Source organism: Leptomonas pyrrhocoris (assembly GCF_001293395.1).
Source record: "Leptomonas pyrrhocoris isolate H10 chromosome Unknown, whole genome shotgun sequence".
Classification (NCBI taxonomy): Eukaryota; Euglenozoa; class Kinetoplastea; order Trypanosomatida; family Trypanosomatidae; genus Leptomonas; species Leptomonas pyrrhocoris.
In genome coordinates, this window is record NW_015438383.1 from 69,190 (window position 1) to 94,275 (window position 25,086).

The window sequence follows — 25,086 nt, forward strand, 5'->3', positions numbered from 1 at the left end:
CTTTTCCCCTCTTCGTAAACCCTCCCTTCAATCCATCCTTTACGCCCGCTCGATTATAAAGTTTGTTCATTTTTTAGTTTGTTTTCTTATCTGACACGGGCCCCCTTTGGTGCTTCCTCGATGCCGCTTCAAACGCGCCACCTCCACACAGTTTGGACGCTCTTCCTCTTTTCCTTTTCTTCCAAAGGCCGCCATCACACACACACACAACAACAACAACAACAACAGAATATATCCATCTATCACAAGTCAGGACTGCCTCTCGTGCCTCAACGACTCAATACGAAGAACATGGAGTACACCTTACGCAGTGGATCCCACGAGCACAGGTAGGCCTCCGAGTAGCTGCCATCCGCCTCCTCCAACACCTCCCCACCTTCGCTGCGGGTCGCCTGCGCCGGGAACTTCAGCGAGATCGTCGCGTAGCCCTCACACGCGAACAGCAAATAAATGAAATAGTCATCGGGGGGCTTCTCCATGTGCTGCTCGCGAGCCGACAGCCAGCGATGAAGCGGCCGCGTGCCATCCTCGGCTTGGGTAAACATGACATCGATCCACACCTTGGTACGGAAGGCAACGTCGTCGTGCTCCGTGCGAAAGGAGTACAACGGCGTGCCGAAACGCGCGTTGGCCGCCGCGGCCGCCGCCGCCGCAGCAGCGGAGGCACTCGTCCCTCCTACGACAGCAGCAGCCGCAGCAGCTCCGGTCGCGGACGAGGAAGCGGCGGCGGCGGTCCCCGTACTCGACTGTCCGGCACTCAAGGCAAGCAACGCCTCCTCCTTCCGGGCCCGCTGCTCCGCCTCGACGTTGCGGCGCTCCTCTTCCTGCTCGCGCAGATGGCGCAGCTCCTTGTGCTGACGCCGCTCGAGCTGAAGTGTATGCGTCTTACCCGCAATGTGCTTCAGAAAATTGTTCTCCTCCGTACAGTAGACGTTGCACAGAGTGCAGGTGACCTGGCCCATGTGATTGCGTTTGAAGTAGGGGTTGGCCCTGGCAACCTCAATGGGGTCGTATATGTTGACGCTCCCTGTCGGTGACGACGTCATCGCTGCCGCAGTGGGGAAAGGGGAGGAGGGAGGGTGGTGGTGGACTGAAGGCTTCTAAGAGGGACGCAGCTTTCTTTTTCTTAAGGTGATGTAGATCCTCACAACAGTAGAATCATCATGCTCCTTTTACCTTTGCAAAAAACAGGGAACACCAAGAATGAAAAGATGGAAAGGTTAGTGGAAAGGAAAGTCAAGAACGACAGAACCCCAACGCCTCACGCGCACGCACAATTCGACGGCTCTGCATCGCTCCCCTTCGCGAGAAAAAAAATCCACCGTGGAGTGCAGCGCATCCCTTGAGGAACGGTGATTATCAGTCGAAGTGTTTGCAGAAAGGGGGAGGGGAGGGAAGGGAGTGGGTGGGTGCCTTGGACGTAATGAGTTTCCATAGACAACTACACGCACAACTGAAACGCTGACTTCTTTCTGGGTTCTACAGCTACGGAAGACAGCTTTTCGCGATGCTATTATGATTATTTATCTATTTATATATATAGTCACCAACAATGAACATGGGAAACCAGAAATCAAGAAATCAACACACATACACACGCACTCAACCGGCTGGCAGCGGTGGGTATAAACGGCAGCGCACAACGAGCTCAAAAAGCCAAATTGATGTCTCACCAGCACGCACAGATATAAATGTATTTTTTAGAGAGAGAGAGAAAGAGAGAGAGAGAGGAGAAGACCAGTCATCATAAGCTTACAGCAGGTGCTACCGCCTTTCGCGATGCCTACGCCCAACAACAACCAGAGTAGAGGAGTCAAAAATAAAAATTAATAAAATAACAAAATTAGCAAAGCTAGCACGGGGAGACAGCACGTCAGGACGCGTAACGTCCTGCCAACGCAGCGGCGTGGAGAAACCGTGCAGCTCTACCGCGAAGCCTTCCACCGCGCCTGTCCCAACTACGCTGCTATCTTTTTTTTTTTGGGGGGGGGTATGTGAGTTTCGCTTCCTCTACTTCCCCTCCTTCTTCGCTCGCCCTTTTTGTTGTTGCTCTAAAGAAACACGTCCATCACGTTGCGCACCGCGCTGCGGCACACGGGACAGGCAAAAACCTCCTCTCTACAGTGACTTTGCAGACGCTGAACGCACAGCCCGCACAGGCCGTCGTGTCCGCACGGCTGCAAGAGCGAGCGAGTCTGCAGCTTCTGATAACAGTAAAGACAGCGCCCTGCCGCGTCCTTGCTCGATGCTACAGCTGTGGCGGCCGTACTGCTTTGGCTCCCACTCTGACCTGACATCGGCTGCGGTGACTGCGTCGTCGGGGAGGTGAAAAACGTGTCCAGCGGCGACGCAGCAGGTGAACGCTCTGTATTCGCCGGGGCACCGGAAGCGCCGCCGCCGCCCCCGCGCCCGTGTACGTCAGCCGTCGCATCCGAATGCTGCGCCGGGGCCGCGGCCGGTTGCCTGCCCGCGTAGCGGATCGCAAAGGACTCCACGGCATCCCGCAGGACCCGCTGCAGCTCCACCAAAATATCATACACCGACCCTTGCGCGCTCCACGACTCCTGCGAGAGCCTAATCGTTGCTGGTTCGACCTCGCCGGTGTCGCGATCGCGCAGAAGGCTTGCAAAGCACGGACCGGTCAGCGTGTTTGGCGTCGGCAGCGACGACCCGCGCAGCTCCACCGGCAGGTTCGCCGCCGCGTCGACTAAGTAAATGCGCGGCGGGTACGCGTAGATGCCTCCGCCCACCTCCTGCCCGTCCACCGCCGCGGCATCTGCCGTGGCCGCTCCCGTTCCTGTGGTCGGATGGAACTGGATCCACACCCGCACCTGCAACTCTGCAACGGCCTCTACCGCTACCTGCTGTGTCACTGCTTTCTTAGGACCTCTGCCGCTGCTATGAGTACTAGAACTAGTCGCATTCTTGTGGTCATCGGCATGCATCCCGGAAGGATAGGCAAGAGACCTTAGGTCATTTGCACCCCCGCCAGGGGACGCCGGCATGGAGTACTGATCGACGGTTGTGGTGTAGGGCCGATCCTGCGGCACGGCGAGCACGGCGGCCTTGTGCTCGCTAAACACAGGTACGTAGACGACGAGGCGGTGGTGAGCAGGGAAGTAGCGGCCCAAGCCGTCGCCGAACCTCGAGAGGTCGCGCAGGATCGTCGCGCAGCGCACGTGCGCCGCGGTGCGACTCGGCAGCGCGTTCCTCATGAAAGCCGGTGCGTTGTGGGAGTGGTGGTGACGATACGGATCGGCGTTGTCCGCCGCGCCCAGCTGGCTCACGTTGGGTCGCACGGGGAAGGCGTAGTTGCTCGTAGGGGTGATGAGAGGCGGCACGCACTCAAAGCTGCGCACCACGACGTTTCGTATGTACGCCGTTAGGGTCTGGTACTTGTCGTCACCCGGCGCAGGGATGATGGCACCGCTGATGGGGTCGATGTACTCCGCCTTGCGGCTGACGGCGAAGTCGTTTAAGCTTTGCATGTTCAGGCAGACCCGGTAGCGGCAGTACACCTCAGCCGGTCCGCCCGTGCTGTCATCCGGCACGCTGGACTTCTGTGAGGCGCCCGGTGCACCAGGCGGGGCGTTCAGATCGGAGGCGCTGCCCGGAGTCTCCCGGCCACAGTCAGCGGAAGCCGCGTTCGTGCCTGTCGGGGTGCTGAGTGAGTCGTTCGCCGCGCCTGGCGCGTAGACGGAGATAATCACCGGGGTGTAGTAGACCGTGCCGCGGTACGTGTAGGGCAGAATCCCACGTATTTCGTAGTGGTCCCTGCACTGGATGTACTTGAAGCCGTCCCCGTAGGCGGAGCGGAAGCCTTGCAGGTCGGGGTTCGCGAGGATGCGCGATCGGGAGATGTCGTACTCCTTGCGTGGTCGCACCGGCTGCGGCAGCAGTGGCGCGGATGGCGTCTCCGCTGCGGCGCCGACAGATGAAGTGGATTCCCCACAGCGAGAGCCGAAGGAACCTAGCTTCGGCACACGCTTTGGGATCTTCGGCTCCTTACTGTTGCCACCGAAGGAGCCCCCGTCACCAGCAGCACTAACGCGTGAGGTCGGAACCTTGGTAGGCGGCAGAAGCGCATGCCCCATCTGCGGGTTCGACGAGTGCGGCAGCGGCCCCAGCGGCGCAGAACGTGGCACAACAATACCGTCGGACTGCGGTTGTGATCCAACGCCAGTGGAGTTCGCCCGGTGAAGCTGGCAGGGACGGTGGTCGTTGTTGCTGCCGCCATGCAGGTGTCCGTGCTGCTCCGCGTCGTGGTCGTCATCGTCGCTGTCAGACACCATCATGCTCTGGAAGCGCGAGGCGGCGTCGCCGCTGTTGGCACCAGCGGAGGCGGCCACGAGCGCCGTGGGGGCTGCGGCAGCGTTGGTGGCGACGCGGTCGCGCTGCGCGGCGGCCCGTTGCAGGATGCCGACGCACTCCGCAAAGCCGCCCCGCTCCGCCATCTGCACCGGCCGCTCACCAAACACGTTCGCGCGGTCAATCGGTGTGTGCAGGACATCCACGAGATACCGCACGATCTCCGTCTGTCCAACCGACGCGGCGAGGTGCAAGGCGGTGTTGTAGTTGCCGCCGTTGGGGGCCAACACGTCTGCCTTGTACTCCTCACAGAGCATCCGGACGGTGTTGAGGTAGCGAGAGTTGCCGGCCTGTAGGGAGGCGAGGTCGGTGCGATTGGCGTTGCTGATGGTGGTGTAGAGGAGGGTCATGTTCGAGCCCTGCGCCGGCACGTTCACCCGCTCCGGGTGCGCGCGCAGCCACTGCCGCAGCTCATCGGTGTTGCCTTCGGCTGCGAGGCGGAACTCCATCGCCTTCTCTTTGCTGTAACGGAGCAGCAAGACTTTGGTTCCTAGACAAGCAGCGATAATAGTTTAAAAAAAAAGAAAATCGCGTTCTCTTAGGCACATATACATGTATATAGAAACGACTACGACACGTCGATGGGAGCCGGGGCGTAGAGCAGTGGGTACCGAACAGGAGGCAGCCGACAGCAAACAGCAGCAGGATGAGAGAGCGTCAGAAATCCAAACGAACAGCAGGCAATGAAAGTCTCAGACGACAGTCCTCCTGTCAGAGGTGAGAAAGAAAAAAAAGGAATACCAATCGTGGTAACGGGGACTGTTTACCGCGCAAATACCATAACAGTCGGTTTCCCTTCTGTTACACAGCTCGCATTGTTAGAGACGAAGAGAGGAGCAGTGCGAAAGTGGAGGAGGAATGCCAAACAGACGGAGGACGCGTCGACACGGACCGACTCGTGCGGCGGCGCAGAGACACAGGATCTCGTGCATGGAGGGTGCGAAGCTGCAAGGCACGTCACCGAGGACCCGACACACTCTTTCCACCGAGAGAAAGAGAGAGAAATCCATTGAAAGCGCTGAGTCCCTTTTTTTTTTTTGAAAGGATAAAGTTTTGGCTCGTCCGCGGCAGTGATGGCGGAACACCGAAAACTTCCGAAAGGAGGAGCTCCGGATCCATCGCTAACTTCACCGTCACTTGCGATAAGGTTCTTTGATGCGTCAAACACACACACACACAACACCACCCACACACAACAACAACAACAACAACAATACTCTTATTTATTATTCCAACAGTCTCCATCAACGGTAGGAGAAGCTGTACCAACGCAACACGCACGGAGATCGGCAAACCCGCATAAAGTGGAAACAAACAAACATTAGAATGTCCCAACGCAGTTTGAAAATAAACAGAAAATGAAAAACAGCGCTCGCTACGTGTCCGCCTACAACATCGAATTTACTCCGTTCGACCTCCCCACAGCTGACTCCACCCACGCTGCGTCGTGTCCCACAGCGAACTCGCGGCGGCGGCAGCTGAACTCGCCCCTGCGCCTGCCGCACCGCGCATCGCCGCAGAGCCTCTTCCTGATTCTCCTCCTGCTCCAACTCCTCCAGCACCGGACGCGCCCTCATAAAACATCGACCCGCCCGCCGGGCCCATATAAGGAGGCAATGCACCCGGGCCCGACATACGATAGCTGAGACCGCCCGCCGCCGTTAGTCCACCCGCAGCAGAGGCTGACGTGGACATAATGGAGGTAGAAGCTACAGGAGAGAGCGCTTGATACGGATTCAAGCTTGCGGCGGTGGGAGGGGGGATCGTGTAAGCGGCCGGGTTCATGGAACCAACACCTGCGTTCCCCGTCGCACCGGCAGCAGCGGCAGCAGCCACAACGGCCGCGTTCGATACGGCAATCGGCAACAACGCCAGCCGCTCCACACGCTCACGCGGCTGCAGCAGGCGTTCGGTGGGCGACACAAGACCCCCACCGGTTACGTCGGGGTAGTCCACCACGAGGGGCCTCATCGCAGCTGCGAGGGCCACCGATGCCACAGTGATCTCGTCACCATTCCTTCTGTCGGCGCCACCCGCGTCACGCGGCGCGCCTCGATTCGTCTCGTCGAACCCGACTACTTCCTCTGCGTCGTGCTCCGCCCGCGCTACCCACAGTGCGGCACTCGCGGAGAGGAACTGCCGATACGCGGTCATCACCAGGGGTACGGCACTGCGCCAGCGAAGGCGGTCGCACGACGTCTCGAGCAGCACCGCAATACGCCGCAGCGGCCCCGCCGCGACGTACCGCGTGAGATCCGCCCCGCCATTTGACGGGAACGTGTTGGCGTTCGAAGGTGCCGTGTCGAAGAGACTGGCACCGCCGTCATGAGAGCCGTTTTTCTCGCTGCTGTGGTGGCTGTTGTCCGTGGGGGAGGTGGCCCACACGGAGGAGAGGAACAGCACGTCCATCAGCCACTGCAGGCGTACATCATCAGCGTCACTCGACGAGCCCGACGCGCCGCCGCTGTCGCGGGCGGTGATGGAGGTCGTGGTGGTGGTGGCATCAGCGGCAGAGGCAAACGAAGAGGAAGACGCGCTTAGCAAAGGAAGCAGCTCCTGCTCAAATAGATCTGCCGTGACGTGCGACAGCTGATGAAGTACGTGCTGACGCTCCTGCGGACTCACCAGCTGATGCGTCACACACCCACAGGGTGTGCCGAAGACTGCACCGACGGTGTCGGGTCCACCGGCGGCCTCGCTTCCTCGTCCTCCGTCCACTCCGTTAGCGGCACCGCCACCCACGAGCAATCCGTCGTCATCGCTGCTGTACACCGTTGCCCTCCCGTACAGTGCGTGATGCAGCAGTCGCAGGGTCCGCTGCACAACGGCGGTGAGCGCGGGTGTGGGGACCGCAGGGTACGACACGCCTCGGCTGCTGTGATGCCTACCGTTGCTGCTCGCTGTTGTCACTGCTGCTGATGGAGTCAACGTCGACGGCGTGGGGGTGTCACCTGTGATGGTAGCCCGTATCCACGATGACGGGTCCACCAATCCAGTCAACCGACGAGGTGACTTGTACGCTTGCTTGCCACCGCCGCCGTCGCTGCTGTTGTCTTCCATGTGCGGCTGCACGTCGTAGTGGTGTCGAAGAGCGTCCGTATAGTAGCGCAGCAACACCTCCTGCCACAGACTGTTCGTTGTGCGATACAGCTCCGCCGTCCGCTCGCACAGCCGGCGCACCTCTCCACCAGCGGCGGCCGCGCTCCCAGGCGGTAGAGCGGTAGTCACCAATTGACGTAGCACGCTGTGGTACACGCGCAGCACCAAGGACGCCTCGTAGCCGTGAACCACCTCCGCCGGCGTGGGCAGCGCAGGCGACGAAGTTCGAGGCAGGTATCGCAGCTGCGCCTCGATGCGCGCTAGCGAGTTCGCCAGCCAGCGAACCACGCGAGAGTAAAGAAGCGTGTCAAGAGATGCAGAAGACGAAGAAGAGCCGTCCTCACTTCCCAGCGAAGCAACGCCGTCAGCGTGGTGGCTGCGAGGATCATCGTTGGAAGTGGCAGACGCGCCAAAGGCAGCGACGGCGGCCACAAGCGTCTGTAGACAACGATGAAGCAGCTCCGCCGCATGACCGTTCAACGCGATTCCGCCTGTCATCGCCCCGTCACTTTCGAAGTCCTCACTCTTATCCTTCTGCGCGAACGATGCGGCTGCTGCTGCTTCCTCTCCCGGTGAGGCAGGCAACGGCGCCCGCCACTGGGGAAAGAGGCGGCGGCCGAAACCACCAAGGACGGTCATCACTTCTTGCTGCTGTGCACGACTCAGCACGGCAGCTTCGCCCTTCGCAACGCCTTCGCCGCTCTGGGCGAGAAAGGACAGTACGTCTGCCGCCTGCAGAGCGGCCTGCCCCCACTGCAATACCTCTTCACGGAAAGGACCGTCGCCTGCGCCGCGGCACGTCGCGGAGTTCGCGCCCTGCTCGGTGTTCCCAGGCTGCGTACCACGACGAGCGCCGTTCAGGAGCCCGCCACCACCGCCGGCGGCGGAAGCAGTAACAGCGGCAGAGCTTCGGAAGCGATGCCAGTCAATGCCTGCCGCGCTCGACGCAAAGCCAACCCGGCCGCTGCTCCCCCTCGCGATGGAGGAGCCATTGAACATAGTGTCGTCTGCGGTGGTGCCGCCGCGCGATTTATGCGGTTTGTGCTCCAGCGTCGTTGCCGCGGCGTCGTCGGCACTGCGAGGCACCGAGTCGGTGTGCGCGAGATGAAGTGTGTGTCGCCGCATCACGTCGCTCAGCGCCGCCCACGTTTGTTGGAGCTGCTCCAACGACCACGCTGTGCCCGCTACGGGAGATGTCTTGTCGTGCCGGCGGTTTGCCTCCTCGCCCACCACCGCCGCCTCCTCCGTGATGTTCTTCTCGTTCCTTTCACCATCCAACACGGCCAGGGAACGGGTCGAGCCGATCAGGCCGCGTACGAGGCAGTCCTCGACAAAGCTGACGGAGTGCAGCGCCACCGTAAAGCAGCGCTGCAGCGCTGCGTGAAGCGCCGTGCGTCGCGTCTGCGCCAAGTTCAGCTGCGACGTGATCCGCTTCCACGTTGTGCCAACAGACGTCGCGCCGAGGCCTGGTACAGTTCTGCCTTCTTGTGAACCGCCTGCCAGCAGCACCGCGGCAAGCGACGAAGAGGAAGACGCCGGAAGGGCTGATGCCTCGGTAGATTCCCCTTCCGAAGCGGCCCGCGTGTCCTGCTGAGCTGCGTAGGCGCCGAACTCCGCCATCGCCACCGGATCGCGCGCGAGCCCCATGACCAACGACGAGATGAGCGGCACAAGAAGTTCGCGGGCGGCGTACTCGAGTGTGGTGGAGGGCAGCAGCGCGACATCAGCCGGACGCGGGGGCACAGCAGCAGCAGCACTGTTGTTTGACGTCTGCTGCGAGGACGCTGCAAGCCGCGTCGTGCGCGCAGCTCCGGCGACGTTCAACTCGGTGACGGTGTCGAGGCTGGCACGGAGCGCCGCCACACACACGCGGCACCGCGTCGCGGCTGGAAGCGTTGCTCCGTACTGCGACATGGCGTGCAGGCTGCTCAGCTGCTTCCCCGGAGTGGTCTTCGCTGCTGCGGCGGGTGGGATGGTCGGGCTTGGCGTGTTCGGCTCCCTGTTCCACGGCGAGGGGGGGCCAGGGGGCGAGGTGGGATTGTCGAAGGCAGCCGCCAGAGGACTGTTCAGGGTGAAGCTGCGCGCATCGCAAGGCGTGCCCGCCGCGTCGGCGGTCGGGTCCCTCGCTAGACCGCCTGGGCCCTTCAACCGCCACGCCAGCAACTCCTCCAGCGAATGCGCTCCCCCGCCGCCGCCGCGTTGGACGGTAACTCCGCCGCCGTCTGCATGCACTCCGCTGAACATACTCCATCCACCGCTGATGTCGGTGATGTTGCCCAACGCCTCGTTCTCCCTACACACCCTTCTCAAGAAGTTCAACACCCTAACTTCTGGCGGCACGGATGATGCCGCCGCCGCTACCGAAGGCTTCGAGAGATCGATGTAATCCGCAAGTCCGCGCAGGAGGAACGGAAGCCCGGAGAAGCACCGCAAAGCCCAGGCGGTGTTCGAGAGTTCCACACCCGCGGCTGGGCCGGCAGACATCACGAGACTTGGCATCCCTGCAAAAGCCGCCTCTGTGCGAGCGGAGTTGATGGCTGCTCTTGTCGACGCTGCAGGGCCGGAAGGAGAAGAAGGGAAAACAGAAGAGGAAAGCCCGAGAGCCGAGAGGAGGGCCGAGTTGGCAAACACCTGCGTGCGGGCGGTGCAGCTGCTGGAGGAGACGTACTCAGACAGAGCCGCGGCAGGGCAGGTGCTTTGCACGTCGTGGTGGATACTGCCGTTGGTGCCCGCTGCGGTGTCCGCCTTCCCGTCGTTTGTGTGGGGCAGAGCAGCGACGGTGCCGGCGGACAGCAGGGTAGTGCTCCAGCGGGCTGCGCTGACCTGCGCCTCTCGAAGAAGCAACACACTCACCAGTGCCAGCAGCCACCGCGCCGGATCAGCCGATCTGGCCTCCTCCTGTGCATGTCTTTCCTGGGGATGTGGCTGGTCCTGCGACGCCAGTGGCGCACCTCCATCAAAGAGAATGGCCGTCACCACCTCCCGTGTCTTTAAGGAGGCGATGAAAAACAGCGAGTCTGCGGACTTCTCCAACGATGCGGTGCCGAATAAATGCCCATCGGCATCCTCTGCAGAAGTGCTCGTGTCGCCTTCTGTGGAGCGAGGCAGGTCAACGCCAGGTGCGCAGGCCACCAAGGCACCGAGAAGCGTGGGCGACGTGCACAGGGCGCGCAGGACACCGTGACACTCGGCCAGCACCGCGCACAGGTACACGGCGCAACGCTCGGCGTCAGCCTGCAGCGCACGGCGACGACTTTCCAGAGAGTTCTTTTCTCTTTCCGTGTCGACCGCGGTCGCGGTACTTCGCTGCGTCGATGGACGCAGTGCAGCCCGACCGGCTTCCACGGCGTCCACCGTCGTCGACAGCAGCATCGACGCCGATGTTGCCCACCGCCTCGCGCGCTGCTCCAGATGCGCACGCTGCTCAACCAGCTGCGCGTACGCGTCCGCGGCACGACGTAGGCGCGCCAGCAGCAGCTTCACGAGTCGCGTTTCCAGCGTGTTGGCGCGGCGTTGGAAGCTGATGACCCACGCCGGTGTTTGGCCAGAACGCCGTGTGCCACTCGTTGCGGATGTCGGTGCAGCAGACACCACGGCAGACGCGGGATGCGACGGCGGCGGAGATTTTCTTAGCAAGGCAAGCGCATCGCGCACCCGCTGAAGTCGCTGGGCGACGGATTGCAATGGAAAGCCAGCGGAGGCCGACATCTGCGTGGCCGATTCCGATAACCCGCTAAGGCTGATCGCAGCAGTAGCAGCATTCTTCTTACTACCACCACCATTTTCGCGATGTGGTGCCTCCGTGCTGCCGCTGTCGGCCAGCATAGCAAAGACGAACCGCACGTCCGCTGCTGCCCCTCCCGGCGACTTCACGGTGGTGGCGGCGGTCATGTATTGCTGGTGCAGTGCCTGCAGCTCATCGTCGAGCCGCATGCGGTCCTCATGTGAGGCGGTCGGTGCGTCGGTGGCCTTTTCGTTTCCCTCATCCTCGCCCTCTCGCCTCTCGCACGCGCTAGGCGCTTGACTCGCTTCTCGCGTGGGGACGTTATGTGTAGCGGAGAGGCAGAGGGGCAGCACCACCTTCGGCAGCTCCGCCGTGGCAACCTCCTGTTGGACGGACTTACCTGCCGCTTTGGACTGCGACAGCGTCGACAGCAGCGGCGTGCTCTCTCGCGTGGACTTCCCTCGTGTGCTCGATGCCGCATTCCCGGTCGTCGTCGCGGCAGCAGGCCGGCGGCGGTTCTGCCGCTTCGCGAACCATGCCGGCGGCAGCAGAGGCGTTACGGTGGTGGTTGTCGACCTTGCCGTGTTGGCGGACTGCTGCGTGGTGTGCCCCTCCAGCGCCGCCTCGATGGTTAGAATATCCTGGCAGTCCTTCTCCATCCCCACAACCCCGTCGCAGGCGGCGAGCAAATCGCGATAGGAGCTACCGATGGCGGCGCGGAGGTCGTGCTGGTTCGCCTCTATGCTGCGGGTGACGGTGGAGAGGTAGTGGAGGGTCTCTTCGATATCATTCAGCCGTAGGATGCGCCGCACCTCCTGCGCGGCTTCCTCAACAGACATGGCGGATTTGGACAGAACTGTGCTGTTCGTATGGAAACACAATAAAAAAAACAAAAAGTGTTGCGCTGTTTCGTTTTCTTTGGATCTGTAATAGCCGCCTTGCACAGCTTTGTGTTTCGCAAAAAAAAGAAAAAGGGAGCTACACAGGACAGCGGTAACACACAAGAAGCTTCGTGTGTGTGTGTGTGTGTGTGTGTCACGACGGCAAAAATACGAGCCAGCCAAGAAAAGTTGAGATCGGGAGAGGAGGAAAAGACAAAAGAGCGAGTCGTTACTACAAAGAAGAGAAATAGCAGAGTTGTGTGCGGATGACGAAGAAATATTTGCATGTTCATCCTTCTCCCTTTCTTCCTTGCGTAAGAGGAAGTAGGCCGAGAAGGTGCTGCATCGGTCGATGGTCGGTAGCAGCACGCTCCACGTTCTCATTTGAGGACGTTCGTAGAGGACATTAATAATGCGGGAGGGAGGGGGGGGGGGAGGGGATGTAATGCGGAAAGCCAGTTCCGAGACACCAATCAAGCACCGGCAGGATGCGCGTCTTCCTTTTTAGGGTGTGTTGTGTGTCACTTCCGTGCTTTCTTCATGTGTTCCACTATCAGGCCAACGAGACATGATGAAGGTCAACCGTAAGAGTAGAAGTAGACATATACTTTTGTACTTATATTTGCATTTACATATTCATATATATATGTCAACGTTGCACCTGGTCTTCCTCAGCGTCGACACTTCAACCACGTACAAAAGGGGCTAGAGAGACACAAACAGAAAGACATATGAGTGTAGAAACGTGGAGAGGCGATACCGTGTAGAAAAATAAATTGTAGCCCTGCCGTTGCTGCGCTGCTCCGTCATCGAGAGAACAGCGAGAAGCGGATACGGAAAAGGGCAGAACAAAAAAGAACATGAAGAAAGAACTTAAAAAAAAAACGCATTAAAAGTGGACTCCGTAGGGGACAACAGCAAATAACGCTGCTGCACAACACACACACACACGGGAATCCCTCATACAAATAATAAGAAGAGCGCCGTTTCTCTTCGGCCTCGAGGCGGTAACGCTCCCAGCTGTCCCCCAACGCTTGCCTCGCGGCTGCCTGGCTCTTTTCTTGAGCCACCAGTTGTTTCTGGCGGTCTTCCACCGCGGCCCTTTGTTGCCTCACCTCTCCCCGGAGCTGCTCACACCGGCGTTTCTCAACGCTGATGGCACGCCGCTCGTACTCCAGCGCCATCCGCTGCTCCGTCGCCTGGTGGCTAAGCGCCTGCGACTCGAGGGCGTGCAGGTACCGCTGATCCTGGCGTTCAAGCGCGAGATCCGATAGCAGCTTCTTCAGGTCGAGTCAGTGCTGCATCACAGCCCGTAGACCGGACATGTGCAGCTGGGAAAAGGAAAACCACTCATGCCCCCAGAAGGAGCGAGAGTCGTCGAGACCGTGGGGACTGGGACTTGCGAGGTTGAGTTCTCTAGGAACGTTTGTGCGACGGCGCCGTGCTGTTGGCGGAAGTGGACATCCACGATGGGCGGTACACGGGTTTTTTTTTTAAAGGTCCGCTAGGGTGCCCTATCCCGGCCCTGAGACACGGATACGCTCAAGTCTGTGCTTCTGTTACCAAGCACGTGTCCTGGCAACTTCCCCCCTTTATGGGAAAGCGGGTGTCGTACCTCCAAGCGGCTCAGTCGTGGGAAAGACAGCTGCTGAAGCCTGTCCAGCCCGGTTCCGCTTGCCCTCGGAGATGGGCTGCGGAGTGCGAGGGGTGAGCAGTGTCTGTGCGAGTCAGCAGAATGCGATGTGGCGGGGAAAGAAAAAGCTAAAATGGCCTTTCCTAGAGAGAGAGGTCAACTGCAGGGGCGGAGAGAAGAAAAAGGGAAAGGACACAACAGGAAGCTTTCGACTCATCTCCCGGCGAATTCTTCCTGGTGCAGGCTTTCAGACAAAAACCCCAAAACACAACCGGGGAGCGCACTAAAGAAAAGATGTGTTGACGTCGCGATGGAAGCGGTGCTTCAGTCGCAGCCACGTCAGACACGCAAAACGAGAAGTATATATATATATATATATTAGAATATGAGAAAAAGCACATACAGGATATTAAAGAAATAAAAGCAATGCCGTTTCGTTGAGCTTGCGGAGAGGCGTATTACGCTCTTCTTTCGGCTTCTGGTTTTCGGCAGAAGAGAACAAGAAAGAAGTGGCCACACAGGAGATGAACGTGGATGAGAGGAGTGGGGGGAATAGAATGGGTAGAGGAGTTACTGTTACTCGTGTTGCGCAGGGTCCTCATCGAAATTTATCGTGCATGCTTCCGTTGTTGATGGCGGGGGTGGTGAATGGCTGAGAGCACTACGGTTTTTTTTTGAAAAGGAAAAGGGGAGGAATGCCTCCGCACTTAACGGTGCTGCACAGGCGCACAACTTCAGCATTTTCCTCTTTGCCAGCTATTACCTTCAACGGCGCTGCTGCGCCGCCAATCGCAGCCCAGGCTTTTCGCGTTTTCTTGTCTTTTAGAACAGCAATGGGAACGTCAACGCACCGCTTTTCGTTGGGAAAACCGAAGTGAGCAGCAGAGCAACATGCCTATTCACACACAGCCACACACACGCACACACACACACACACAGGCTCACACTCACCACTGTGGCTGCGAGCGGTAGCCATCCTCGATGGTTGTCGGGCCATGCCGCCAGTACTCATACGGTATCTCGTACACAGCCACCTTGTCCACCGGCGCCACGGTGAAGCCCGGCGTCTTGGCCAGATCCCGTGACCACCGCGCGACGGGCAGCGTGTCCCACCCATCCTCCTGCCGAGCCTCACCGCGCCGGAGCTGCTCCGCGATCCACTCCACCGCACCCCGCCGTGCCGCCGCCTCCACGTCCGCCACGCCCACGCCGCGCAGGACCGACACCGCGTACTCCGTTTGAAAGAAGTGGTGCAAGAAGTAGCTGTCGGCGGGCCGGCAGCGGTGCGCCACCACGGTGGACCACGTCAGGTTGTGCACGCGGCCGGCATGTAGGTCGTGGAAGCGCGCGTACCACTCCTTCACGTACCACAGACGGCCGTTGGGGCAGAGGGCCTTAATGCGGTCCAGCGCATCGTACACCCGCAAACCCATGAAGATGTCCTCGTGGTCGTACAGCAGCACTCGATAGGCGGCGCTGCGGTCGGCGGTGAAGTCCTCCGCGGAGAGGCGCACGACGTCCAGTCGGCTACGGTTTTGCGTCGGCTCGAGCACCGCCTGCGCGACACGGCGATGCAGCAGATACAGCATACCCGCGTTGAACTGCGTGTGCTCGTGGTGCCGCAGACTGCCCCAGTACAGGCACTCAGACGTTTCGGCGGTGAAGGGACGCCCCAGTTTGTCTACTGCGCCGTAGCCCTCCTCCCGCTGGTCTGCAGCCGCTCGAGCGGCGGCGGAGGCGGAGGCGGACGGCGGAGGCGGCGGCGGGAAGCGGTGTCGCAGCCCCCCCTGCACGTAGCGGAGATCGCTCATGAACTGCGGCACCTTCAGGTACGTGTCGTCGTCGCCCTTCATGATGTACGGCACATCGGGGAACGCGTGGTAGGCGTACTCCAGCCACAGGACGGTTTTCTGCGTCATCCCAACCTCCACCGGCAGGCCCCAGCCACCATCCTGGCCCAGCGCTTTGTTCGTAGTGGGGCGGCGGTCCGTCATCATGTCCACCCAGATCAAATTGCGGTGTTCCAGTGCCTCGCGCCACAGCCTCGCCGAGACACAGCACACGAACTGCGCAGGCGACACGAAAGCCGGCGTCACACTCAGTTGAAGAACTTCCCCCATCGCCGCAGCGTACGACACGTGCGTGGAGTCGGGCTCCCGCACCGTAAAGGCCCCGATGCACGGCGACCTCGCGCTCGCCCCGTCCTGCAGCGTTCGCCACCCTTCTCCCAGGGACACGTAATGCCTCGTGAACGATGTCGTGCGAGGTCCGTTGCGCTCCTCCAGTAACACACGCGAGGCCACGTTGAGCTCCTCCGGAGTGGGGAGGAGCGGTGAGGGATCGCCACACACGGGGGGCCGCGCGGAGTCGACGCCCTCTGCGCCCATCGCCCCCACCCGCCGTCGCTTGCCGGCGGCAACGACATACAGCGGCAGCAGTGCACCCTCGAAGGCGTTCTCGTTGCGGGCGACCTCGTGATAGCTCATCCACGTCGCACGCTGGGCATCACGCAGGGCCAACCGGGCAGGCTGGTCCGTCGACGGCACGCCCATCACCGCAAGATACGGCCGCCGCCGTGGTGGTTGGCTGCGTAGTGCCGCAGGGAAGTTCGGGTAGACGTGCCGCAACCACTGCCAGTGTGGCAGCTCCGCCGTCACGTCTACGTCGTCCGTCACGCTCGACATCGCCAAGAGCATCGGCCCAATGCGGCCGAGCGGCGCGGCGGACGTGGCGAAGACGGCGTGGGGCTCCCGCACATGGACCCCCTCCACCGCCCTATCGTACGTGTGCCCATCTAAGCAGCCTGCACAACTCCGCCGCACCACACGCAGCGTCCACGACGGCAGCATCGTCGGCGTGACCACGAGGCGGTCCGTGCAGAGCTCCCGCGTGCCCTTCCGCGCGCACCGGGCCTGTCCCGCCTCGTACATCCGTGACACGTTGAGGCGAGCAGCGGCCCCGGCGTGCTGCACCAGCACCGCCCACGGCTCCGCTACGGGCAGTAGCTGCTCCGCCAGCTGCGCCTCCGTCGCGGCGGGGAAGAGGTGCGGCCACTGCGCCGTCAGCGACACACCGAAGACCAGAAACGCCACACACACACAGACGCCCAACGTGCATTTGGCGGTTTGCGGTGCGTCGGCACACAGCCGCCGCCGCCCACCCCGGCACTCGTTCATGAGCCGTGACACACACAAGAAGGCGAGGTAGCGAAGGCGCTTCACGGACAGGCCGGCGTATGTGCTGTCCGAGTCACACCCCTCCGCTGGCGGTGGCGGGGGCGAGGTTGCTCTCGCCGCGGCGACAGTTGTGGGATCCTTGGTATACGTGCACGTGGACGCACGGTTGAGCATCGCCGAGGCGTAGGTGGTGTACTCGTGTCGCATGTGGGGCGGTGCGGGGCGCGTCTCAGCTGGGCGGCCGTGGGTCAGGTAGCGAGGCGCGCTCGCGGCCCACGCATCACCAGCGCCGACAACGGTGGTTTCCGCACTCGTCGTGGTGGGGGCTGTGGATGCGGTGGACGGGGCGCCGCGGAGGTGCCGCGTATCCGTACGGTGCATAGCGAGTACCTGCGCGTGTGTGAGATCGCGGAGAAGGGGAGGGGAAGAGAAATACGCACCGAAACAGTGCGGTCGCGACGTGGCTTCGCTTCGTGCGGTTGCGTCTTTAAACACGGAGAGAGAGTGGAAGATGTAGCGATGTATCAGCGCGTGCTCGAAAGAATGTACAGTCGACGGAATCAAGCAAATACAAGTAATAAAGAAAGCCAAAGAAAATGATATTACGCCGCTTGGATTCGCTCACTCCGGAGCACCCGTCATGTGCGTGTGGAGCTCTGGCATATTCATGAGAGAGCGAGGGAAGACAGGAGTAGGGAGGAGGAGACGGGAACGTGCTAACTGCCGGGGCCGCATTGCCGGAACGCAGCTTCGTCGCCGTCGCATCACACACATTGGGCAACTACAGCTCATCAGCTTCGTCTTAGAAAACAAGAAAGCCCAACAAATCAGCACGACATCCCTGTAGGCGCCACGGTGGCGCCAGGACCTGGACTCGGCGGACAGGAAAGGGAAGAATAGGCTACCTATCGCTTTGTTGCTTTCGACAGCCTTCACCATCAAGTGATCGAGAAGGGAGGTAATACGCACACATGAGCATATACATATATACGTATGTGCCTCTATTAAGGAACGTGAGAAATGGCGAGCTCCACCGCCCGGTGAACAACGAAGGACATGCACAATGACAGAGACGCGATACGATCAGAGAACAGCATATGCAGCGTCGATGCATGCCAGACCAGCTCTGTCGCAGCACGCACCCCTCTCCCTGCCCCCTCCCTCCGCCACGCATCTCATTGCCGGATGCTGTCGTTCGTCCGCGCGGTGGCACGCCTCTCAGGCGCGTGTCGCGGGAAGCCGAAAACCTCTCCCAGACACAGGCAGGGCAGCGAAGAAAGGCAGTGAGGGTGACTCCGTCGTGGAGCCGCCCCACCGTCGCGCCGTCACACACCGAAGAGTGCGTCTGCGTGTGCGCGCGTGCGCGTTTAACATCCGAGTGAAGAGAAAGGCAAAGAACAGCAAAGGGAAGAAGAACGTTGAAGGTGCTTCACCTCCCCAATGACGCAATGAAAACAGCCTGGATGAGAGGGGAGCCGCTCTCATAAGAGAGAAGCAAACCATGGCACGGCCAGCCGCTTTTGCGGGGCAAGCGAAGATGGCAGGCCGGAACAACGGGCCCTGAAAGCCTGTCGAAGCAGCAGAGCAGAGAAGCAGAACTGGTAGAAGACCGGCAGCGACGTCACCAACAAGAGGAAGCAGGCGGCGCTCCTCTACTCTGGTGCGCCTCCTTCACATCTCCACCTGCGATTCCATTACGCGTTTGGCCCCGTTTGTTTGGTCGAGCTGCTTCTGCTGCGGTTCCCGGGTTCCGACAGGTGCGGGGAAAAAAAGGCGGGGCACAGATGAGCACGGACGTCTTACTTCTGCGTTGGCTCGCCTTTCTTTCTTTTATTCTTTTTGTTTCGCTGTTGAGGTACCGCGTTTCAACCTCAAAAGGAAGAGTCTCCGGTGGACTCCATACATCGGAGGGTAGAAGAGCAAGGCGACGTTGCACGCACACAACACCAGTGGCGCTTGTATCCCAAAACAATAAAACAAAAAAAGGAAAAACTCTAGTCTACTACTCTCAGATCAGGAAGGAAGGAAGGAGAAAGAAGAAAGAGGAAAGATCACTAAGGTGCAAAACGGTGTCGTTACATCCCGCGTATCTTTTTTTCATTTTCCTTTAACGATGGACGGCGTTATTTTCCCTTTTCAATGAACCCATTAGAACTTTACGAATGGGAGTTTCTCGCAGACTCAGATCGTCTGCATTTCCACCTCGTGGGGTTGGAAGAAAAGGGGCGGGACAGCGGGAAAACAGAAAACAGCCTTTCCTGGAAAAAGGTCGATTGGAGGAGAGAGAAAGAGAAAGAGAGAGTACACGTGGTGCAGCCCTCGATTCAACCCCCGGTGGACTCTTCCTGGCGCGCGCTTTCAGTAGATTAAGGTTTTTCAATGAACAACTCAATAAATAGAAGCTATGGTGTCCGTTGCCGCACACGACGGCCATGAGCTTTGAACACTTTCCCCCCAATTATTATCTTTTTCACCTTGGTCATGCGGCTTCCTTTCCGTGGTGGTCGCCGTCCTCGCCGTCTCTCTCCGCCTATCTCGCCATACGCGCCGCGTCGTACCTTACGGAGTAGAAATATAGCCGTTACGCACTTCATATTTTGCGTTCGAATACGGCGCATAGCCATGCATGTACACGGCCACCGCATCTCCAGGCACAATCACGTGTGCCGCCGTCTTCTGGGCACCTTCGCGCGGCACCCACTGCACGGACGGCGTGTCATCCCAAGTGTTGTACTGCGGCATCTTCAGCTTTTGCTGCGCCACCCACGCCCAGGCGCTCCGCTGCGCCGCAGCTTCCTCCTCCGCGTTGGTGGCGTTCACAAGGACCGGCATACGATGCGCATGCGTGAAGTAGTAATGAATGAAGTGGAAGTCCGTGGCAGAGCAGCGATGCACGACAACGGAGGTCCACCTCACGCTGCGAGCCCGCCCCACCCGCAGATCGTGAAACCGCGCAAGCGACTCCCTCACGTAGTACACCGTGTTGTTCCAGCACAGCTCCTCCGCGCGTGCGCGATGGTGCTTGATCATCGTGCCAGCCATGATATCCTCGACTTGATATCTTGTTCGACGGTACACGTTGGAGAGGCTGGGGTCGAACTCCTTTAACGCGAGTCGCACCTGCAGGTTGTTGCCACGACCGTCACCGGCGTCCTCAGGCGTGGCAGGCTTCGACGCCGCTGCCATCGACGGCTCCAGCACCGCTTGCGCCAGCTTTCGATGCAGCATGAAGCACATACCTGCGTTGAACAGCACCTCGTGGTAACTCCGGGTACTGCCCCAGTAGGTGCACATCGACTCGTTCGCTAAAGGAATGGTGTCGCGCGGCATCAGACGCACCTCCTCTCGACTCAGTATCGGCTTGCCCTTCTCGCTATGGAGGAATCGGACGTCGTTTAAGTACTGCGGCACCTTCAGGTACGCGTCGTCGTCGCCCTTCATGATGTACGACACGTCAGGGAACGCGTGGTAGGCGTACTCCAGCCACAGGATAAGCTTCTGGCTCATCCCAACCTCCACCGGCAGGCCCCAGTTCTTATTCTGCCCGAGCTTCTTATCCGTAGTGGGGCGGCGGTCCGTCATCATGTCGATCCAGATCACATTGCGATGCTCCAGCGCCTCCTGCCAGAGACTAGCGGAGGCGTAGCAGACGAACTGCGCAGGCGACACGAAAGCCGGCACAACCGGCAGTGACAGCGCCTCGGTCAAATACGGAAGTGGATCCGTCTCTTCCCCAGGGGCGCCGCCCACCGTAGCCCGATAGGCGTGGCTGCACGGCGAGTCGTACCCGTGGACGCTCGGCCAATCCGCTCGTAGCGCCATGCGGGGCATGGTGTAGCGCACGCGAGGTACGGTCGCCCCGCCTTGCTCCGTCGCCGCCGCCATCGCCTTCTCCGTAGCCAGACGTACCGAAGAAAGCGTCACCCACTCGGCGCGAGAGGGCAGAAGGTGCGAGGCGTTGACAGGCGCCAACAGCGCTACGGTGGACGCCGTCGCTGACTTCGACTGCCCCACCGGCTCGACGTGCGCGAGTAAGTGCAAGACAAGCAACGCGCCCCGGAAGCCGTTCGAGGCGCGCGCCACCTCACTGTACGACATCCACGTCTGCCGCTGCGCCTCACGCAGGCTCGCGCGGTTCGCGTTATCGGTAGAGGGCACGCCCATCACCGCTAGATACGGGGCGCGCACCGGTCGCGCAAGGCGCGGCGCCCCGCTGTTGGCGAACTGCATCCACGCCCACTTCGGCGTCTCCGCCGCGATGTTTACCGCGTTGGTGACGCTGGCCATTGCCAACAGCATCGGTCCGATGCGGCCGAGCGGCGCCGCAGGAGACGCAAACACGGCGCCGTTGGCCAGCTCCAGCGCTGGCGACGTCGCGGGGAGCGCCTCCGCGTAGCTGCCGCGGTCGGTGCACTCCACGCAGGCGGGATCCACAACGTGCAGCGTCCACGACGGCAGCTGCAGCGTCCACCGCACCGGCTCACAGAAGAAAAACAGAAAACAGCGACCACGCGGGAACTGGGAGAAACGGTCCACCGCGTCTTTATGATGAACGAGCACCGACCAGAGTGGCGGAGACGGAGAACTCTTTACGGCGTGCTGCGGCGGAGGTGTCGGAGACGACGGCGCGGAATTCGGGGAAAAACACAGGATGCCGTGCACCGCGGGAATCAGCAGAAGCATCGACAGGAGACATAGAAGAAAAATGAGCAGCAGCACACATTGTAGCCGGCGGTGACGACAACGGCCACTTCGACCGGCTGCCGCTGCGACGCCTGATTCATTCCATGTCGACAACTTGGAGTGGGCGGCGTGTGTGCCGGATGCATTTACAGGGCGCCTCCTCACCAAACCGTTGATGTAGTGAAGGAAGGTGCTGCCGTTCGTCGGCGGCAGTTCTTCGTCGTGTCGAGGCGGCGGTGCGATCGCGCTGTCGGAGTCCGTGCGGTCACGCACCGCGCTGCCGGCGCTGATGAAGGCGTCAGGCGGGGGAGAAGTCCGGGCATCACCGCGGCGCTGCACCCATGATGGTGCGGAGACCACCGTTGCGAGTTTCTGCATTGGTTTTTCCCCCCTGGGATGTGTACGCCAGCCGTTTGGGGACCAGTGCGGTGGTGAAAGAAGAATAATTGTTTATGTTTGTAGGATGAGATGGAGAAGGGGGAGAGATAAAAGTTATTAGAAAGAAACGAGGTAGAAGAATGGCGTTTTGTTTTTCCCTCTCCCTTAACTTCTATGTTCGGTACAGGGATAAACCACGACCCTCACGATCACTCGGGGTCATTTACAACAACATTAGTTTTTGAAAGACAGCAACATATCATATTGATTTTTTTTTAGTATCTTTTTCACGTGGAACGGGAACCAAGACGAACGCAGTGGCAGACTTCAAAACAAGATTAGTCCGCCCTCAAAGCTCCTCTGCGCAAGTCATCCCCCTTCACCATGTCATCAGTGGTAAAAAGACGGCCGCGGGAAAGACCGTCGGCCGGGTTGGCTGCTGATTTTACATATGCACATGATGCCGCCAAACCAAGGTGTCAAAGCAGATGTAACACACGCTGGAGCTCGGGCTGTAAAGCTCGAGATTTCGTTGGCTTTCCGACTTTTTAGATGAAATTAGAACAAAATGTTTTGATTGATTCTATATTCTTAATGAATAATTTTCTCTATGTGTTTTATGTTCAGCGGGCAGAGTGTCTTTAAAAAGCAGCAAGCAAGCACCCGTTAGGAAAGCGGAGTGAAGTGTTGTTTTTTCTGTAAACCAACTTCTGGGCTTCGATAAACAGTCGCATCTGCTGTCAGAACAAAAACACTTTCAAATAAAATAAAAGAGAAGTAACAATAATTGGTTCCAGGTAATTGCACGTAAAGTCTGGCAGGGTTTGTGTGCCTGCCACTCAGACTTGTCATGCCTTCATAAGAAACAAGATGCGTAGAAGCGAAAACACGGTCATCGCAGACCAACGAGGTGTTTCTTTACGGTGACGAAGAAACTTTTCTCCCATAGATACCGTGCGGTGTTCGTGATCAAAACGGACACCCAGAAAATTATGCACAGGACTTCCCACACAACTTTCTCCCACAGTCGCGCCTACGGACGCAGCGTTTTGCAAAGTGCGGTGAAACCAAGCACGCACTCTTTCCGAGTCACCGACGGCGCGTACGTTATCAATCCATACGGTGAGCTGCAAAGCTGCATCGCACGCGAACTGTGGTTGAACCACCTCGGGATCACCCGCCAAAACTCGGGTGACCGTGTGCAAAATTTCTGGGCTGACACGATAGCCCATAGGCAATCTCGTCATCTGCACAAGCCGCCCATCAGCGGTCCTACACCGAAACAAACACCTCCACTCCTGAGGGAGCGGCAACTGAAAAAAGGAGGCCTTGAGGTCAATCGTCGCGGCGTCCTTCTCATGGACGGCCGCCAAGTGGTTTGAGATGTGCGTCAAAGGCACCTCGGGCTCGTAATAGTCAGAGGTGTTCTTCGCTTCCGTCCACGCAATGAAGCGACGTCGCCATCCCGATTCTTTCTCCTCGACGACTGTAAATGGTTTGAACCATCCCGCTGTCGGCGTGTCGTCGGCCAGTTCCAAAATGTTAGCGTCAAAAAGAGCCTGTGCATCCCCACCAAAAAGTTTTTGCTTAGGCTCCATCAGCGGCAAAGGTGGGGGAGTTCCAACGGTGAACCAGATCTCGTCGAAGCGTCTTTTGGTGGTTGCGTTCATGCGCCGCACTACGGCCGCGAGGTTCACGGGGGCGACATCGACCTGTTGTAAAGGCAGCTCAAAAGTCTGCTGCCTTGTCGCCACCTTAACGTCCTTGACACGCCGCTGCAAAGCGTGGCGGAAACCGCTCTTGAAAGGCTTCTCCTCTGGTGCAACCCAAGGAGCCGTCATGCCGTCTTTTCCGTGCTGATGGGCCTTGACAGCAAACTCGTCGCGGCGGCAGTGCCCGTCAGAAAGGCTGTGCTTGCCTTCGGGTAATGCGCGGTTGTGGCTGCAATCTTCTCCGACTTTCCCTTGTGTTTTGCGAGCACGGCGACATCCTCTGCCGCGGCGGGCAACGGTTTCGTACGGAGGTAAATTTGCATCGCGACATGTGTGAGTGCTCCGCGCTTTATCGAGTGCGCCGTATACCCGTACTGCTTCAGCAGGCGAGCCACCTTGTCGGTGTCCATCAATGCAATGGGTTCGTCGTCGCTGCACCTGAGGTTGAGCAGCGTGTCGCGAAGAACAAAACGCAAACAACAAAAAAAGAGCTCTTATAGGATTGCTATACAATCCTTTTGCCCAGCTCGTCTGTCTTTGGAAAAGCACGCGTCGCCGCGTAACCCACGAGTTACGGGAAGGAGGAAAAAGCAGCAGCACACTTCGAGCTCTGGCCACTAACCGTACAACGAGCCACAGCACAAGAAGAGCAGTTCTTTCTGTTTCTTTTTTCCTTTGAAGAAAAAAACAAACGAGGTTGAGGCACTATCTCACAGAAAGCCGTTCACAACGGCGTGCGTCGCCGCGATGGCCTCTCCTCGCTCTTCAGGGAGTACTTCTGTGACCGCTAACCGTTGCCGCTGGCTGGGGGACGCTGGCTGTAGACGCAGGGAGTTGAGGAGCAAAGGAAAACAAAAAAATCCGTTCGAAAGCAACAAAACCCCCAAAAACACCCGGGGAGCGCACTAAAGAAAAGATGTGTTGACGTCGCGATGGAAGCGGTGCTTCAGTCGCAGCCACGTCAGACACGCAAAACGAGAAGTATATATATATATATATTAGAATATGAGAAAAAGCACATACAGGATATTAAAGAAATAAAAGCAATGCCGTTTCGTTGAGCTTGCGGAGAGGCGTATTACGCTCTTCTTTCGGCTTCTGGTTTTCGGCAGAAGAGAACAAGAAAGAAGTGGCCACACAGGAGATGAACGTGGATGAGAGGAGTGGGGGGAATAGAATGGGTAGAGGAGTTACTGTTACTCGTGTTGCGCAGGGTCCTCATCGAAATTTATCGTGCATGCTTCCGTTGTTGATGGCGGGGGTGGTGAATGGCTGAGAGCACTACGGTTTTTTTTTGAAAAGGAAAAGGGGAGGAATGCCTCCGCACTTAACGGTGCTGCACAGGCGCACAACTTCAGCATTTTCCTCTTTGCCAGCTATTACCTTCAACGGCGCTGCTGCGCCGCCAATCGCAGCCCAGGCTTTTCGCGTT

The 25,086-nt window shown here is 59.4% G+C and overlaps 8 protein-coding genes across 15 annotated transcripts; all 8 read right to left on the bottom strand.

Annotated features, from left to right (window-relative positions):
* Window positions 1-269: 269 nt before the first annotated feature.
* On the bottom strand, window positions 270-1,177 carry ABB37_08863 (hypothetical protein; the record flags this gene model as incomplete). 2 transcript variants are annotated; one of them, XM_015807999.1, is made up of 1 exon in its annotated part: window positions 270-1,177. In XM_015807999.1, the coding sequence occupies exon 1, from the start codon at window positions 1,044-1,046 to the stop codon at window positions 270-272; it is 777 nt and encodes a 258-aa protein (XP_015653284.1). In that variant the 5' UTR covers window positions 1,047-1,177. The 2 variants fall into 2 exon arrangements, with proteins under 2 accessions (XP_015653284.1, XP_015653283.1); XM_015807998.1 differs by having other exon boundaries at window positions 270-1,170.
* An 874-nt stretch (window positions 1,178-2,051) lies between these two features.
* ABB37_08864 (hypothetical protein) lies at window positions 2,052-5,167 on the bottom strand (the record flags this gene model as incomplete). Of its 2 annotated transcripts, none has more annotated exons than XM_015808001.1 (1): window positions 2,052-5,167. In XM_015808001.1, exon 1 carries the CDS (start codon window positions 4,815-4,817, stop codon window positions 2,052-2,054), a length of 2,766 nt encoding a protein of 921 aa, XP_015653286.1. In that variant the 5' UTR covers window positions 4,818-5,167. The 2 variants fall into 2 exon arrangements, with proteins under 2 accessions (XP_015653286.1, XP_015653285.1); XM_015808000.1 differs by having other exon boundaries at window positions 2,052-5,164.
* A 602-nt stretch (window positions 5,168-5,769) lies between these two features.
* Window positions 5,770-12,456, bottom strand: ABB37_08865 (hypothetical protein; the record flags this gene model as incomplete). Its single annotated transcript, XM_015808002.1, has 1 exon — window positions 5,770-12,456. The coding sequence occupies exon 1, from the start codon at window positions 12,028-12,030 to the stop codon at window positions 5,770-5,772; it is 6,261 nt and encodes a 2,086-aa protein (XP_015653287.1). The 5' UTR covers window positions 12,031-12,456.
* Window positions 12,457-12,878: 422 nt separating this feature from the next.
* On the bottom strand, window positions 12,879-14,184 carry ABB37_08866 (hypothetical protein; the record flags this gene model as incomplete). The annotated part of the gene is made up of 1 exon (XM_015808003.1): window positions 12,879-14,184. Exon 1 carries the CDS (start codon window positions 13,254-13,256, stop codon window positions 12,879-12,881), a length of 378 nt encoding a protein of 125 aa, XP_015653288.1. The 5' UTR covers window positions 13,257-14,184.
* Window positions 14,185-14,652: 468 nt separating this feature from the next.
* On the bottom strand, window positions 14,653-17,538 carry ABB37_08867 (phosphoglycan beta 13 galactosyltransferase (SCGR3); the record flags this gene model as incomplete). Its single annotated transcript, XM_015808004.1, has 1 exon — window positions 14,653-17,538. The coding sequence occupies exon 1, from the start codon at window positions 17,260-17,262 to the stop codon at window positions 14,653-14,655; it is 2,610 nt and encodes an 869-aa protein (XP_015653289.1). The 5' UTR covers window positions 17,263-17,538.
* A 561-nt stretch (window positions 17,539-18,099) lies between these two features.
* On the bottom strand, window positions 18,100-18,889 carry ABB37_08868 (hypothetical protein; the record flags this gene model as incomplete). 5 transcript variants are annotated; one of them, XM_015808009.1, is made up of 1 exon in its annotated part: window positions 18,100-18,889. In XM_015808009.1, exon 1 carries the CDS (start codon window positions 18,382-18,384, stop codon window positions 18,100-18,102), a length of 285 nt encoding a protein of 94 aa, XP_015653294.1. In that variant the 5' UTR covers window positions 18,385-18,889. The 5 variants fall into 5 exon arrangements, with proteins under 5 accessions (XP_015653294.1, XP_015653293.1, XP_015653292.1 ...); XM_015808008.1 differs by having other exon boundaries at window positions 18,100-18,887; XM_015808007.1 differs by having other exon boundaries at window positions 18,100-18,884.
* Window positions 18,890-19,440: 551 nt separating this feature from the next.
* ABB37_08869 (unspecified product) lies at window positions 19,441-21,985 on the bottom strand (the record flags this gene model as incomplete). 2 transcript variants are annotated; one of them, XM_015808011.1, is made up of 1 exon in its annotated part: window positions 19,441-21,985. In XM_015808011.1, the coding sequence occupies exon 1, from the start codon at window positions 21,940-21,942 to the stop codon at window positions 19,441-19,443; it is 2,502 nt and encodes an 833-aa protein (XP_015653296.1). In that variant the 5' UTR covers window positions 21,943-21,985. The 2 variants fall into 2 exon arrangements, with proteins under 2 accessions (XP_015653296.1, XP_015653295.1); XM_015808010.1 differs by having other exon boundaries at window positions 19,441-21,956.
* Window positions 21,986-22,790: 805 nt separating this feature from the next.
* Window positions 22,791-24,753, bottom strand: ABB37_08870 (hypothetical protein; the record flags this gene model as incomplete). Its single annotated transcript, XM_015808012.1, has 1 exon — window positions 22,791-24,753. The coding sequence occupies exon 1, from the start codon at window positions 23,781-23,783 to the stop codon at window positions 22,791-22,793; it is 993 nt and encodes a 330-aa protein (XP_015653297.1). The 5' UTR covers window positions 23,784-24,753.
* Window positions 24,754-25,086: the final 333 nt, after the last annotated feature.